At 47.1% G+C, this 14,090-nt stretch overlaps 1 protein-coding gene across 1 annotated transcript; it reads right to left on the bottom strand.

Annotated features, from left to right (window-relative positions):
• Positions 1-502: 502 nt before the first annotated feature.
• LOC132333700 (phosphoglycerate kinase) lies at positions 503-11,898 on the bottom strand. Its single transcript, XM_059859056.1, has 11 exons — positions 11,740-11,898; positions 9,183-9,233; positions 8,166-8,321; positions 7,928-8,072; positions 5,796-5,899; positions 4,957-5,076; positions 4,221-4,335; positions 3,746-3,925; positions 3,021-3,198; positions 2,748-2,846; positions 503-975 (listed from the first exon to the last, which is right to left on the bottom strand). The coding sequence occupies exons 1-11, from the start codon at positions 11,802-11,804 to the stop codon at positions 935-937; spliced, it is 1,254 nt and encodes a 417-aa protein (XP_059715039.1). The 5' UTR covers positions 11,805-11,898; the 3' UTR covers positions 503-934.
• Between the last annotated feature and the right edge of the window lie 2,192 nt (positions 11,899-14,090).

The following is a 14,090-nucleotide window of genomic DNA, read 5'->3' as shown; positions in this document are numbered from 1 at the left end:
GCCACGTGCCAGTGAAGCCAGACACAAAGCTCAGTGTCCAACTGTGCACTTTGACCATGCTACTTGCAGTGCTTTTAGGACAACAAACTGGAACAGAGGCACATTGCAATTCTGTTTGTCAGGGACTTCATTTTTACCTCAGTCTTCAAAATTCTCCCTCTATTAACATTAAATACAGTAGTTGCCCACTATGAGGCAAGTTCTCTAGATGACAAGCAGCTGTACTTGCATTTTTCTTGACTTGCACATTGAAAATTTCATCTTACTTTATTATGAGGGGCATTGAAGTTTTAACATAACTGCACATCTGTGGCAATTTACTTCCTTACCAACTAAGTTCACTTTGATGATGACTGGGTGCTTATAGAACCACTGGACAAACAAAAAAGGAGATTTAGAAATATTATAATTAGAGCAAATAAGAAAAATAGCTCAGATTCCAGCTGCTAGAAGATACTTTAATGCAGACCATTCTAAAATCTGAAATAAGGACAACATACAATTGGGAGCACTTGAAATATGTTTATTCAGCAGCTATTACAACCAACCTCCAAAAAACTGGAGTCCCCTCTGGTTTCTGAACCGTGTCAAGTGATGGAAATGCCTTTAGGATGGAAGCTGGACAGTGCACTCCTTTCTGAGATATACATCTAACAGGGATTAATCTCTTTGAAAAGGCAAAATATAAATATATACACTCTAAATTCACAACAGCTTCAACTCACTACATTAATTCAAGTGGGGTAACAGTGGACAAACCCACATCATGTAAACTGCAGTCAGGAAAATCTCTGCTCTCTGCTGCTCCCTCCTGCTCCCAGGTCCCGTTCTGGTTTACATTCTGGGATCTGCCTCTGGCAGAGCTGGAAGATGGAAGCGCTGAAGTGCTGGATCTCAGGGGCTGTGCACGGGACCGGGCGTGGGGCTCTGCTCTCTACACGTTGCTCAAGGCATCCACACCAGGGAGAACCTTACCTGGGGGCAGAGAAAACAAAGCAGCAGGGGTAAGCACCTCTCTGTGCTCAAACAGCTTTGCAAGAGATGTAATGTTAAAAAGTGAATCAGGAATTATAGGTTGAAAATGGAAGAGTTTGGCTCCATGCTGACCATGGGCCTACTCCACAGAGTGAATCCACCCAGAGCACAGCTGCACTCAGATGTCAGCAGAGATTCCTAACACAGCCCAGCTATCAACTCTCAATTAACAGTCATGGTACATTTCTGTCCAAGTCTCTGCTAGGGCCAGATCCAAGCACCCAACATCCTTCTCCATTAAATTTGATGGCAAACAGATTTTTGATTGGATTTAGGGAGTTGCTGCATACTTTTCTAAAACCCTAGGGGCATGTAAATAGAATTCTGGGGAGTGTGGTGGAAATTTTAAGAATGAATTAAGAGAAAAAGCCTCCTATGAGTCTCAGGTCTTTAAATAACTAAAACACTCAGGTTGAGACATTTACATGTCTCATTCCAACTGATGGAATCAAAGAATATTCTCAACATTTTGAGTACCAGGGCCTAGATTAATAAAGTACAACATTTTCTAAAGCATTTTAAGCTTTTTTTGTCCTACTTTAATAATGAACAGACACCACTCTGGTTCTGCCTTTCCTCAGAAAAACAACCATCTAATGCTCAAGCTGTGCAGCAGGACTGAATTGTAACACTGTTCACAACTCACTAGTTTGCTGAGTTTTCAGGGATTTTTCCCCTTTCTTCATCTTCAGAAGCTTTTCTAATTAGCCAGACTTCCGTTACATTTAAAAGATCACACACACAAACCCATATTTTGGGCCAAAACTTAGACAAGTTTGTGCTTTTGAATACACAGCGTTTCCTTCGAGCCATCTGCATTCTTTCCCTTCCCCATCACTCCCTAGGCAACAGAAACAAAAGCTCTGTCTCCCATCTTACTCCTGCAAACAGCAGCTGCAAGGCAGTTTACTGAAGTTTCTCCTCTCCAGAGGAGTTGACAGCACTGGATAATTTACACACACTGGGAAACGGCAAATTACTAGAGGAAATGAAAAGTCGTTTAGAGAACAATGGAACTCGTTACAAGAATCCCTTCAAGCCTCACCATTTTGAATCCTAAGTACCCTCGTGCACGTTTGTCGGTGAGCACTAGAGGGCTCCCCAAAACCAAGGGAATTCCAAACAGGAAGAAGAGACTTTTGGCAAGAATTCCAGACTGTTCTGATGAGGCTTCCCTACCAGAAACCGAGCATTTTCAACCGGTTGGCATGTCCTGAGGGACCAGTGATAAAATCCAGCCCACTCTTATTTTCTATCTCAGTATTTTTGCTTTCTGGAAGAAGCATGCTGTGCTGTCTGCAGGAATATTCCATTTTCTTTCCTCTCTTCTCTGTGAGGGCTCCAGAACAGAAAAGGAGCTTGTAGCTCCAAAGCTACATGTAACTAACTCCACATGGTGGCACAGAAAAGACATTCCTCTATGTCCTGGTTTGATAAGGAAGTGAGTTTTTTGGGAGTTTGTGGTTAAATTAATTAGTGCTGAGATGTGAATATTGGTATTTGGTGTGGCTACTGAGGACATGGGTATGTTTTTGAGAATACAGGGGGTTAAAAGTAGAGAACTTTTAGGGGAATGTTTTTTTGGTTTTGGTTGGTTAAAGAGGTCAGTGTCAAACCATGACACTGTTGTTGTGCTTTCCTGATCAATGATAATGGTAAAGCACCCAGAACTCCACATCTACTCAAACAAATGAAGATAAGAGAGGATTTACCCTCTAGCAGCTCCAGGCTGGCACCACCTCCTGTGCTGACATGGCTGACTTTATCCTCAGTGTTCCACTTAGCACAGCAAGTAGCTGTATCTCCACCACCTGTAGCACAAAGAGAATCCATCAGACACACAAGAAATTCAGATTCAGCTGAAGGCCCAAGCTGAAGGACAGAGGAGAACTTGAGGAAAATAATTTCACCAGTATTTCTATCACACTGCTGGCCATCACAAGCTTCCTCCACACATTTAGAAACAGAAGAACACAACTACTTACCAATAATGGTGATGGAGCCTTTTCCAGTCACTTCTACCACTTTGTCCATCAGGGCTTTGGTTCCTTTGGCAAACTTGTCCCACTCAAAGACCCCAACTGGACCGTTCCACACGATTTGCTTGGCCCTTCCCACAACTTCAACAAACTTCTTCACACTCTCAGGACCACAGTCCAGGCCCTAAGGGAAGTGAGAGAAGTCACTCACTGCTGACCCCCAGCTCAAATCACCCATGCCCAGCCAGAAGCTTCCCCCTCACCCCAGACATGAAACAAGAACTTCTCTCTATTCACAGACAGATTTGCCACCAGCTGCTGCAGGAGGGTGGAGTCTGGGGGGGTATTTATCTTCCTAACACTTCTTAATCTTCCAGTAAGTCAATTTTAAATCAAAGTCAGATTCTTGAAGCCTTAGTTAGAAAACTTTGCCAACCCTACTTAAATTCTAGTCAAATAAAAGGGATTTCCACTGCATTCAGATCTGCATGTTGGGAGAGGAATTTTTTTTGCTGCTTTAATCCAAATCTCACAGAAGCTACTTTAGACTTAAAAATTCAGAACAAACAACAGGGCTTCAATTTCATTAAACCAACAAACTCCACACAGCTTGACTGCCCTCAGGAACATTTGCCAAGGCTCACAATTCTCTTTCTACTCCTTTAAGAGGAGTCCTACCCACCCTATTCCTTACTGCTCCCCCTGTCAGTCCCTTTCCCATTCAAACCTACCATCCAGCCAGCAGGAATGCCTGAAGCCACTGTGGCCTCCCCAGTCTGTGCATTCTCATCAAATTTGTCAGCAGTGATGAAGTCAACAGGCAGAGTGATCTTCACACCGTTCTTCTCTGCCTTGGCCATCAGGTCCTTGACAATTTTTGATCCCTCTTCATCAAACAGAGAGTTGCCAATCTAAAGGAAACATTTGGGGAAAGTAAGAGAGGTGTTCATTTAGCTCCTGGTCATGACAGAAGAGAACAACAGCACCCGAACTGCTCAGACAGCAGTTCTGGAGAGATTGTTTTCTTAAAGCCCATGGAGAGACATAGCAGCAATCTGAGTTTTGAAAAGAGACTGTCAAGTAATTTCTCAGTGCTCCCTACTCTTGCAGAGAGCCAGGAGAGCCAGTGCTCAATCCCAGAACATGCAAGGGACGTTCAGACCACATTCCCCACTAGGAGCAGACACGGAATTGTTCTCTTTGTACCTCCATGTTGTTGAGCACTTTGAGGAAGGTGAATGCCATTCCACCACCAATGATCATCTCATTGACCTTATCCAGCATGTTACTGATCAGCTGGATCTTATCCTGAACTTTGGCTCTGTAACAGACAAAAGGTAAAACAATGAATAATGAATACTGTGACTTTGGTACGTCAAGGCTGTTCTAGAGAATGATCCAACAAAAGAATTATTGGGAATGGGCAAAAGAGAATTTTTAATGTTAACAAGCCAGCATTAAAATTCAACTTACTGGAGCCTTATTCAGCCCTCTGTTTCTTCTTTTCTATTTAAATATAAACCTCATGTAGCCCTTTAGAGCCTGATTTCCCCAGACTGCCCAGCAGAGCCCATGCAGCCCCAGCAGGGCCCGTTGCATAATGAGAGGTCGTGTCAATTTACAGAGTGCTGAGCCTGAGCACTCCTGTACCCTGAACTGGGGGAAAAGGTCACTGACAATGTCTGGGCCATCTCTAACTGCTCTCCTGGCTCATCTGGGCAAAAAACTGCTGGGGACTGTCTCAATTTAGGGAATGACAATGAACAGCCAGACTGTATCATCACAGGAGCAGATCAGTTAGCTCCTCTCTAATCCACATCTCACATCTCAGGAGTCAGCTACAAAGCTGAACTGCAGGTATACTAGAAAGGAAAGCACTTGCTTAAACAACATGTCATTTGTTAGGGCAGTTAGAGAAAGTCACAATGTTCTTGAGTCTTACCCTCCAAGAATTGCCAAGAAGGGTCTCTCTGGACTCTCTAGGGCCTTGGCAAAATAATCCAGTTCTTTCTTCATCAGGAAGCCAGCAGCCTTCTGAGGCAGATTGACACCTACCATGGAGCTGCAGAAATAAAGTAAAAAGTGAGGAAAGGAAAAATTTCCTTTTCCTGTGAGACATGGAGGTATAGAAACACCCCCATGCCTCACAGCATTACAAAGCCAACTCTTCAGTCAGCTGCAGCAATGAGAACAGCTACCACCTGCATGAAAACACACACAGGGGCTTTGCTTTCCTAGTTTGGTAAGACAGCTGTGCATGCTTCATTTTTTACATTGGTTTTGCATAGAGATACTGGTCTGCAAGACATTTATCATCTCAACTAGTGATCCAATAAACCAGAGGACAAGTAAGAATAGCCAAGAGCAGGGATTTCTTCCACGAGGACAACTGCAGTCTGTCTGCAAATACACATATCCAAACACACTCCATGAAATAATACCTTTGGAGTGATGAATCTTTTAGAAAAGAGGGCTGTTGTCATTGCAGGACAATTTATACAAGCTCTAAGCAAGTAATCATTAGATGTTCAAAGTCTAAAAAAAGTCAATGCAAGTCTTAAGATCTTGTTTCAGCTTTCTCCTGTACCCCAAGACAGCCTGAAAGAGCATACACTGAGGACAACTACCTCCAGTAAATTCACTACTGAGGAACAAACACAGCACAGTGATAGTGGGATAAGCCCAAAAGGAAGTTAAAACTCCTCAGGGGCAGTATTTGATGTGTTTCCACAGCAGATACTGTTCTGTAGTTCTGCCTGTGGAAGGGAAATGGGTACCCACCTGTGAGCTCGGTGTGCAGTGCCAAAGGCATCATTGACATAGACATCTCCCAGTTTGGAAAGAGAGGCTCTGAAAGCCTCCACTTTTGCAGGCTCAGCCTTGATCTAAAAAGAGAAAGGACAAGTTTGTACCCTGAGAGTTTGACTCTGAATCTGAGCTCAAAGTCAGCTATGTGACTGAAACCCAAAGCAAAGGTCAGTTTGAGGAACTCATCAGTTCATCTGGTGGGTGTCTTCATTTGCTTTTTCCCAGTCCAACAGAAGCAACTAAAAGCTTAAATGGTTTAAATTCCACTTTAAACTCCCCAAGACTGCTATTGCTGAGGCCTGTTCACACTTCTGAACTGCAGCACCAAAAACCTTTCAGTCCCTCTCCAACAGACTTCCAGTGTTGTGTGCTGAACACAGGGAGCACAGGAAGGGTGTGGAGAGACAAGGCAATGCTGAGATCAGGCTAAACAAATTCATGCTCACTCACTGAACAAAGCATGCACAATCTCCAAGAGACACAAGTAAAAGGTTGAAGGACTGATTTAGCAACTGCACTGAGGATTAACCAATGAACAGTCTGATAAAAGGCCTGCACACTGTAACAGGCCACAGTGAAAGCAGCCAGTGCTGGAAATGCAGATAAGTGTAGCATGTAGTGGGTAAAAGCAGGTGTATTTCTGTTAAGAGACTCCTCCAAGCATCCTACTAAATCCTCACAGGATGGCTTATGCAGTTCAGCTCTCCCTCCCAGCATGAGGAGACAGCAGAGCCCACTAGGGCAGCAGGTGACTGCTCAGAGGTAGCTGGCAGCCACTTGCTGCAGAGGAGCAGCCCAGACTGGAGTCAGGCCAGCCCCTCTCCAAGGGCTCTCCTGCTCAGTCAGCTCAGCACCCCACGGGAGGCCTCTGCCAGCACCCAGATGTGACACCACAGGGACAATGGCAGAAGGCACTCCAAGAGATGGCAGCAGGGCTCAGCACAGCTTTGGGGGCCCTTTTTAGCAGAGCCTGAGCAGGAGACAATGCAAGGGACCACAGAGATTCTAGAACAATGCTGCCAACTGCTCCTTCTCTCAGTAAACTGCCTGGCTGCACAGAGACTAAGTGCTGCAGTTGGAACCAGTACCATCTGTGAGCAGAACACAAGAGGCTCTGACAGAAGGAACCACTACCACTGCATCTACTTTGGAAAAACACAGTTTAAGCACCAGTCAGCAACCTGCAATCCTGTACTGCATCACTGTTTCCACAGCATTGACTTTCACCTCTGTTAGGAGAGGCAGCTCTGACACTGGCACCTGTCCCCTGATGTGCTGAGTGCAGTGTGTGCTTCCATACGCACATACCCAGCTAAATCAACTGGGAATTACAGAAACACACAAAACCAAGGGATTGTCTCCCAGAGAAAATGAAATTCTTGCCCCATTCTTCTCCCTGCCACTATACATGCAGTGGCACATAGTTCTAGCAGGGAATAATTCCAGATTTGCTCAATTTCCCCCTTCCACCTGCACAGGCTCACCAACTCTGTGCTGTGTTCCTAAGCTGCAGGAGTCCTGTGTCAGCCCATAAAGGGCAGCACTCCATGTCAGCATTCCCTCCAAGCACTGGATCTCTGTAAGCCAGCGGGGTCACCATCGCTAAGAAAAGCAGCTGTCTGGAGCAAGCACTCTGCTGACCTTCAGCAAAATGTCAGAGGTGCAAGGCAGCCTGCTTCTAGAGAACTGCTCTGAAAAGCAGACAGGCTTAGAGGAGGGTTTGATAATCCCTCTGCTGCAGAAATATTAGGCATGTAACCCAAAAAGGAAGCATCATTCTTATGGGCCTGGTGGCAACAAACTGTCTCCAAATTGGTTTTCATTTTAGCATCCAATACTGTAGCCTAACAAGCAGCACAGCTCTATTTTGTTTCTTTCTCATTTTTTGACAGTCATCTATAGCCTTCCACTTGAGCTGTTTCATCTTGGAAACTCACTGTATTCCACTCAAAGCTTTTGCACAACAGTGGGACACACTGAACTAAAGATCTCTGACATGCTGTTAAGAGCAGGTTCACAATCAGTGCTTTAGAGAGGCTGCTGGCTCCTTGTCAATCTGCAGCAAAGAGCAGGTAAGACCAGAGCAGGCACACATGATGTTTCACCTTGTTCCCTGAAGCATCCTTGCCTTTGCCTTCCTCTTCAACGTGGAACCGGAGGTTCTCCAGCAGGATGACTGAGCCAGCAGCAGGATTGGCACAGGCCTTCTCCACCTCAGCACCAACACAGTCCTTCAGGAACAAGACCTCCCTGCAAACACAAGACACACACTGTAACCTCACCACTTTCCTGGTCCCTTGGCAGGGAAGGCCTGGTGCACACCAGGCTGCTTTTCCATTTTACCTGCCCAGGAGTGCCTTCAGCTCCACAGCTACTGGGGCCAGGGAGAACTTGTCAGGCATGGGGACACCATCCGGGCGACCCAGGTGACTCATGAGAACCACGGACTTGGCCCCATGGTCCAAGCAGTGCTTGATGGTAGGAACAGCTGCCTTGATTCTGTAACAGCACAGAAGAACCAATTAATAAGCACTCAATTAGAGTTTACCAGGCAAGCACATTAGTACCACTTACACATGAGCCCTGGGAGCTGTCCCTCAAAAATGACAAAAGAAACAGAGCACAAGAACTGGACAGAACAATTTCTTAAGAAAACATCAACAAAACTCTCCATCCCAGCCTGTTTGCATACATTTCACTGTTACCTTCCAAGCAATACAGGACATGGAATTAAAATGCATTTTGTAATCTAAGTTCTGCTGATTGCTCAGCTAAGAAATGCCAGGACACACTTGAACACTAAAAGGCTCCCTAGGTTACTCTGGGATCCTGCACCAGTAGAGAAATGATGAGCAGTGAGAACACTGTGGTGAGCAAAGCTAGCACCTCCTGCAAGTGGCAGAGCAGCAGGGCAAGACAGCTGGCATCACTGTTTCTAAACTCCAAGGTTTTGTGTGCTGCACTTTAGCAATTCTTCTAACACAGACAAGTTACCACAGCCCCAGGGTAAGCAGGAGGCACAGAGACTTCTGGATAGTAAGAGAGACAACTTTCACACACAGCCTAAGGGATGTGGCTGTGAAATGGCCATGGCCAATTTAAGAAGTTTAAGTTAATCTCTAAAATAACAATTTTTTTTCCATATGCTTTCCACAGCAGTGAGTATCAGCCTTGTATTTAAGTGTAGTTTGCTAGCAACTGCAGAGGGTTTAATTAAAAATTGTTGGACTTTCTCTGACACCTTTAAGACTCTGGTATGAACAATAACAGTTTAATCATGGTAATGTTCCAGGTACTGGGGTGAAGTCAGACACACAGCAGACTTTGGGGCCTCCATCTGGGATGGAAATTACAGCTCACCTCTGATTGTTGGTTATTTTGTGATCCTTCATTGGAACATTGAAGTCAACCCTAAAAAAAAAACCAGAAGCAAAATTAAATATTCAACAAATTTATTTTATTACTTGCTTATTTAATTTTAAATATTCAAGAAATGAGTGAGGGAACCTGCCAGTAAAGGTGCTGGCTAGAAAAGCAGTGTTACAGTTAGAGTTAGGTGTTCACCTCTGCCCTGTTGACAAGTTCTGTTCTGAAATCAATGTGTTCTAAGCCATTTCTACTTGTGATAACACCACAAATGGAGAACAACCACTGCTAGAATAAGTCAGGAAAGCTGGGCCACCAACACATCCTAATGCTCAGGACCAGAGCAGCAGTAATGCTGAGCTGGAAATCAACCCAGACAGAACTTTTCATATTTAAGTAAGATCATTTCAGATCCCCAACAAGGAACATCCTAAGGAAAGGGAATGAACAACAACTGGTGACTTTGTGTCCTCAAATGACATTTCAGAAATACTTGGCTGGACTACTGTGGCCAACAGGCAGTTCAAGGAAGCTTTAACTTCTGCCCCCTGCAGCTCTAATCTCCCTGCTGTGGCTTATCACATTCTCCCTGGAAGACCTGACTTGGATCTTGAGGTAACTTCCTGAGCCGTGCCAGCTGGAGGGCTGGCAGGGCGGAGTTTCAGCAGCCCGTTCTCCTGTGCCCATGTGCAGGAAGCTGCGTTGTGTAACCGCGGAGGCACAAATTGCTCACTGAGCTACGGGAGGGAACACCCATGGCTGGAGCAGAGAGCAGAGTGTGCATCCTTCATCCTTCTATACATTAAAAACCTCGCGTTCGGCAAGCTGCGTCACTGAATCCCCTGCAGCCCACTCAGCACGTGAAACAAATGGGAAGAAAAGACAAAAGCTGCCAGCAAAACAGAAGTAGCTGAGCAGAAAGAAATTGAACTGGCAGCCCCACAGCACAGTGGTCGAGTTCTAGAAGGGGCAAAGAAAAGCACCATTATCCTAAAAGGAGAGAATAAAAGGTCAGTTTGCTCTACAGAGCCATCAAAACTACAAAAGAAAGGTCCAGCTCAGCCTTCCTCCCCCCTGCAGACCATTGAAATCTGAGCTCCCCTGAGCCCTCTCTCCTCCCCATTCTCAACTTTTCCTGAAGCTTCGGCACTAGGACCCGAAGCGAAGCAGGATGTGAGTACACCAAAATTACCATGAACATGAGGAGAAAAAGAAGAGGTATCGATTTTAGTACTACTGAGAGCACGTGGTGACTCGTTTCAGAGAGCTGACATGCAGACGGGAGACACGGAGCCTAGCAGCTCACCTGCTGTGTTTGGGTAGGCCCTCACAGAACAGCAAAATTGATTCATTAGCATTAATTAACGGAGATTTTGAGCGGGCAAACCCAGCCCATCACCTGCCAATGCACGGCCGTTCTCTGTAACATGACTCAGAAACGGAAAAAAACCAGTCAGATGACCAAAAAAATAGTCAGGTGCAGACTTCTACAGAGAGATCTTTTGTTGTACCAGACTTAGAAAGTGCACGGAAATCCTGAGCAAGCTTCTTCAGTACTTGCTACATGGGCTGGTTTCTGATAATCGAATTAGGGAACTAGCTCAAAACGAGGTTGAAGAGACGAGGGGTAAAAAGAGCAAGTTGTCTGTCAGACTGCGAGTAAGAGCAGCTATATTCTTGCTATCCCTGCCTACTCACAGACCAGATAACACACACACGGTAACCACGTTCTAGTGACCTTGAACAAACTACCCCATAATTAAAGTATTTCGAGCAGGACATATCACGATGTACCTTCGTGCCCTTATCTCCCAGGACTTGGCAACAATTTTAACATGACGCTTTCAGGCACTGATGCTTTATAAATAAGCAAAGACTGCCTATTTTAGGGTTTTAGACCAGGATGTGATGAAAACCTGCGGTGACGCCCCACCCCTGGAAGTGTCCAGGGCCAGGCTAGAAGAGGTTTGGAGCAACCTGGTCTAGCCAAAGGTGTTCGTGCCCTTGGCAGGGGGATGGAAAGAGATGGGCTTTAAGCTCCCTCCCAACCCAGGCCATTCTATGATTCTGTGATTCGATTCCTGCTAAGAAATGAATTATTATTGGTATTTGGACAGCTGAGCAGAGCTGTATCTTCACTTTTTTATTGCAATGCTTTTTGAATTTGTATTAAGGAAAAAAATTACTGGGAAATAAGCGTTTTTTGGGGTAGCTCTCTGGAATAAAAGCACAGCAGGCTGGCTGGATTTGCCCTGCAGCCTCCTGTGGCCGACACACGTGCGAGCGGGGCGATCCAGGGCGGCAGAGCCGGGCCGGGATTTACACCCTGCCCGGCCGCCACGGCCCCGCAGGGGAGCCGGGCCGGCTCGACGATGATGCAGGAGCCTCTCCAACACCCAGAAAAAAAAAAAAAACAACAAAAAAAACCTCACAAATCGACATGTGCTAGGCTCGGGCAAGGGGCTGCTACCGGGGGGCACCGGCCCGGCCCCAGCGTGGAGCAGGGCGGCCCGCAGGCGACGCACATTCCCTCCGCCACGCCTCACCTCACCTCATGACGACGCGCTTTCCCTTCACGTCCACCTTGTCCAGGGTGAGTTTGTTGGAGAGAGACATGTTTGCTGCCGGCCTCGATCACTCCGCTCCCGCTCAAGCCGATCCGCTTCGCCGCCTCCGCGTTCTGCCGCAGCGCCGCCCGCGCCGCCACCACCCAGCGCGCCTGGCCCCGCCCCTCCCGTCAGCGATTGGTCCGTGCTGTCCTCTCTGTATTTCTATTGGTCAATCCCCCCGTCCGGCAGCGGACATCCCGCCTCTCGGGGGCGGGGCTGCGGCGCCAGCCCCGGTCACGTCCCACACGCAGCCGCCGCTCCCTGAGGGCGTCGGGAGAGTGCGGGGTCCTGTCCCCGAGCATGAAATGAACGGTTCCGCGCCTTATCTGAGGGAAAATCACTCATAAATGGTGTCTAAACGTGTGCCGGCTGGCGGGAATCCTTCAGATGAAGGGCAGGCACTTCACGGCTGAGCCATAGGCCTGGGGCAGGCCACGCGTCGGCTGTAAAGGACGAGACAAAACGCGGGATATTTTTAAGTGACCTACATAAATACTTCTCAAGACAAGTGGGGACAAAACAACTGTTTGAAGGGATACACCTTGTAGCAGCATGGTTTAGTAGAATCACGGAGTAGTTTGGGTTGGGAGAGACCTTAAATATCATTTCATTCCACCCCCCCACCGTGGGCAGGGACACCTTCCGCTATCCCAGGCTGCTCCCAGCCCCAGTGTCCAACCCAGCCTTGGGCACTGCCAGGGATCCAGGGGCAGCCACAGCTTCTCTGGGCACCCTGTGCCAGGGCCTGCCCACCCTCACAGGAAAGATTTTTTTCCTGATGCCTAATCTCAACCTACTCTCTTTCAGTTTGAATCCATTCCCCCTTGTCCTGTCACTCTAGGCCCTTGTCAATAGTCTTTCTCCCTCTTTCTAGTAGGTTCCCTTCAGTACTGGAAGACCACAAAACCTTCATTTTTCCAGGCTGAACAATCCCAGTTCTCTCAACCTTTCCTCATAGGTGTAGTGTTCCATCCCTCTGATCATTTTGGTGCTTCCTCTGGACTTGCTCTATGTCCATCCTGTGCAGGGGACCCCAGAGCTGGAGGCAGTGCTAATCCTGCCCTCTGTCAGGTCAGAGCCATTCCTGTTGTGTCCCTCCATGCCTTCATAGCAGGTTCTGGGTGCAGCCAAAAATCACCTGCCCCAACATATGTGCAGCCTCTAACGCAGTGCACTGGGCTGTGCATTGGGTGACAATAGCACAGTGCAATGCACTGTACTGGGTGAAAAAGGAGCTCATGGCCTTTTGTCTTGTGCCCATAGGATAGGCCTTTCTGTTGCTGACAGGGTTATTTTTTTGCCACACTCACAAAAATGTACAGATACCACTGAGAAAGTGGTGGTGACAAAATCAATTCTCTGCTGACAGAACGGTGCTGGAGAGAGTCAAGGGAAGGGCAACAGAGCTGGGGAAGGGTCTGGAGAGTCAGTCCTATGAGGAGCAGCTGAGGGAGCTGGGAAAGGGGCTCAGCCTGGAGAAAAGGAGGATCAGGGGGGACCTTGTGGCTCTGCACAGCTCCTGACAGGAGGGAACAGCTGGGGGGAGTCCGGCTCTTCTCCCAGGGAATAGGGACAGGACCAGGGGAAATGGCCTCCAGTTGTGCCATGGGAGGGTCAGGCTGGACATCAGGAGAATTTCTCACGGAAAAGGTTGTTAAACATTGCAATGGGCTGCCCAGGGAGGTGTAGAGTCACCATCCCTGGAGGTGTTCAAGGAAGGACTGGATGTGGCTCTCAGTGCTCATTGATAAGGCAGTGATCAGTCAAAGATCAGACCCAGTGGTGTCAGAGGTCTTTTCCAACCCAAAAGATTCTCTGATTCAAATGAGCATGCACTGACAAGAAATGAAACACAAAGGTACCTGGAGAGCCAGACTAAGGCACTGCTCACACATGGGTGAAAACACCCAGCCTGAGGCAGAAGGGTGGGAGTCTCCTGCTGCAAGAGTCAGGAAAGCCTGGATGGGCCTCCAAGAGATGTTAAAGGTATCTGTCCCAACAGCAATAAACACTGAAATACACAAGTGGGAACAAACTGACGGGTGTCATGAAATCTCCTGTGAGGTGGTCTCCAGTTAGGATGGAGGAGAGAAGGAACATCCCTTTAGTTTGTCAGTGTGTGCCACTGTAGTTTATCTCATATTGCTGTAAATCTACCATCGAGGTTCAAATTAAATTAGGGGCAGTAAAGGTCTCAATGTTGACTGCAGAGTAAACCTGGGGGGTACCCAGGGGTCCCTCCTGTGTCGTAGCAAATCAGACCCAACCTTGCAGTCACCAGGTGGGTCCTTGT

This window comes from Haemorhous mexicanus, chromosome 14 (assembly GCF_027477595.1).
Source record: "Haemorhous mexicanus isolate bHaeMex1 chromosome 14, bHaeMex1.pri, whole genome shotgun sequence".
In the NCBI taxonomy this organism is placed as follows: Eukaryota; Metazoa; Chordata; class Aves; order Passeriformes; family Fringillidae; genus Haemorhous; species Haemorhous mexicanus.
The sequence above is the reverse complement of the archived record's forward strand: the minus strand, read 5'-3'. Positions and strand labels throughout refer to the sequence as shown.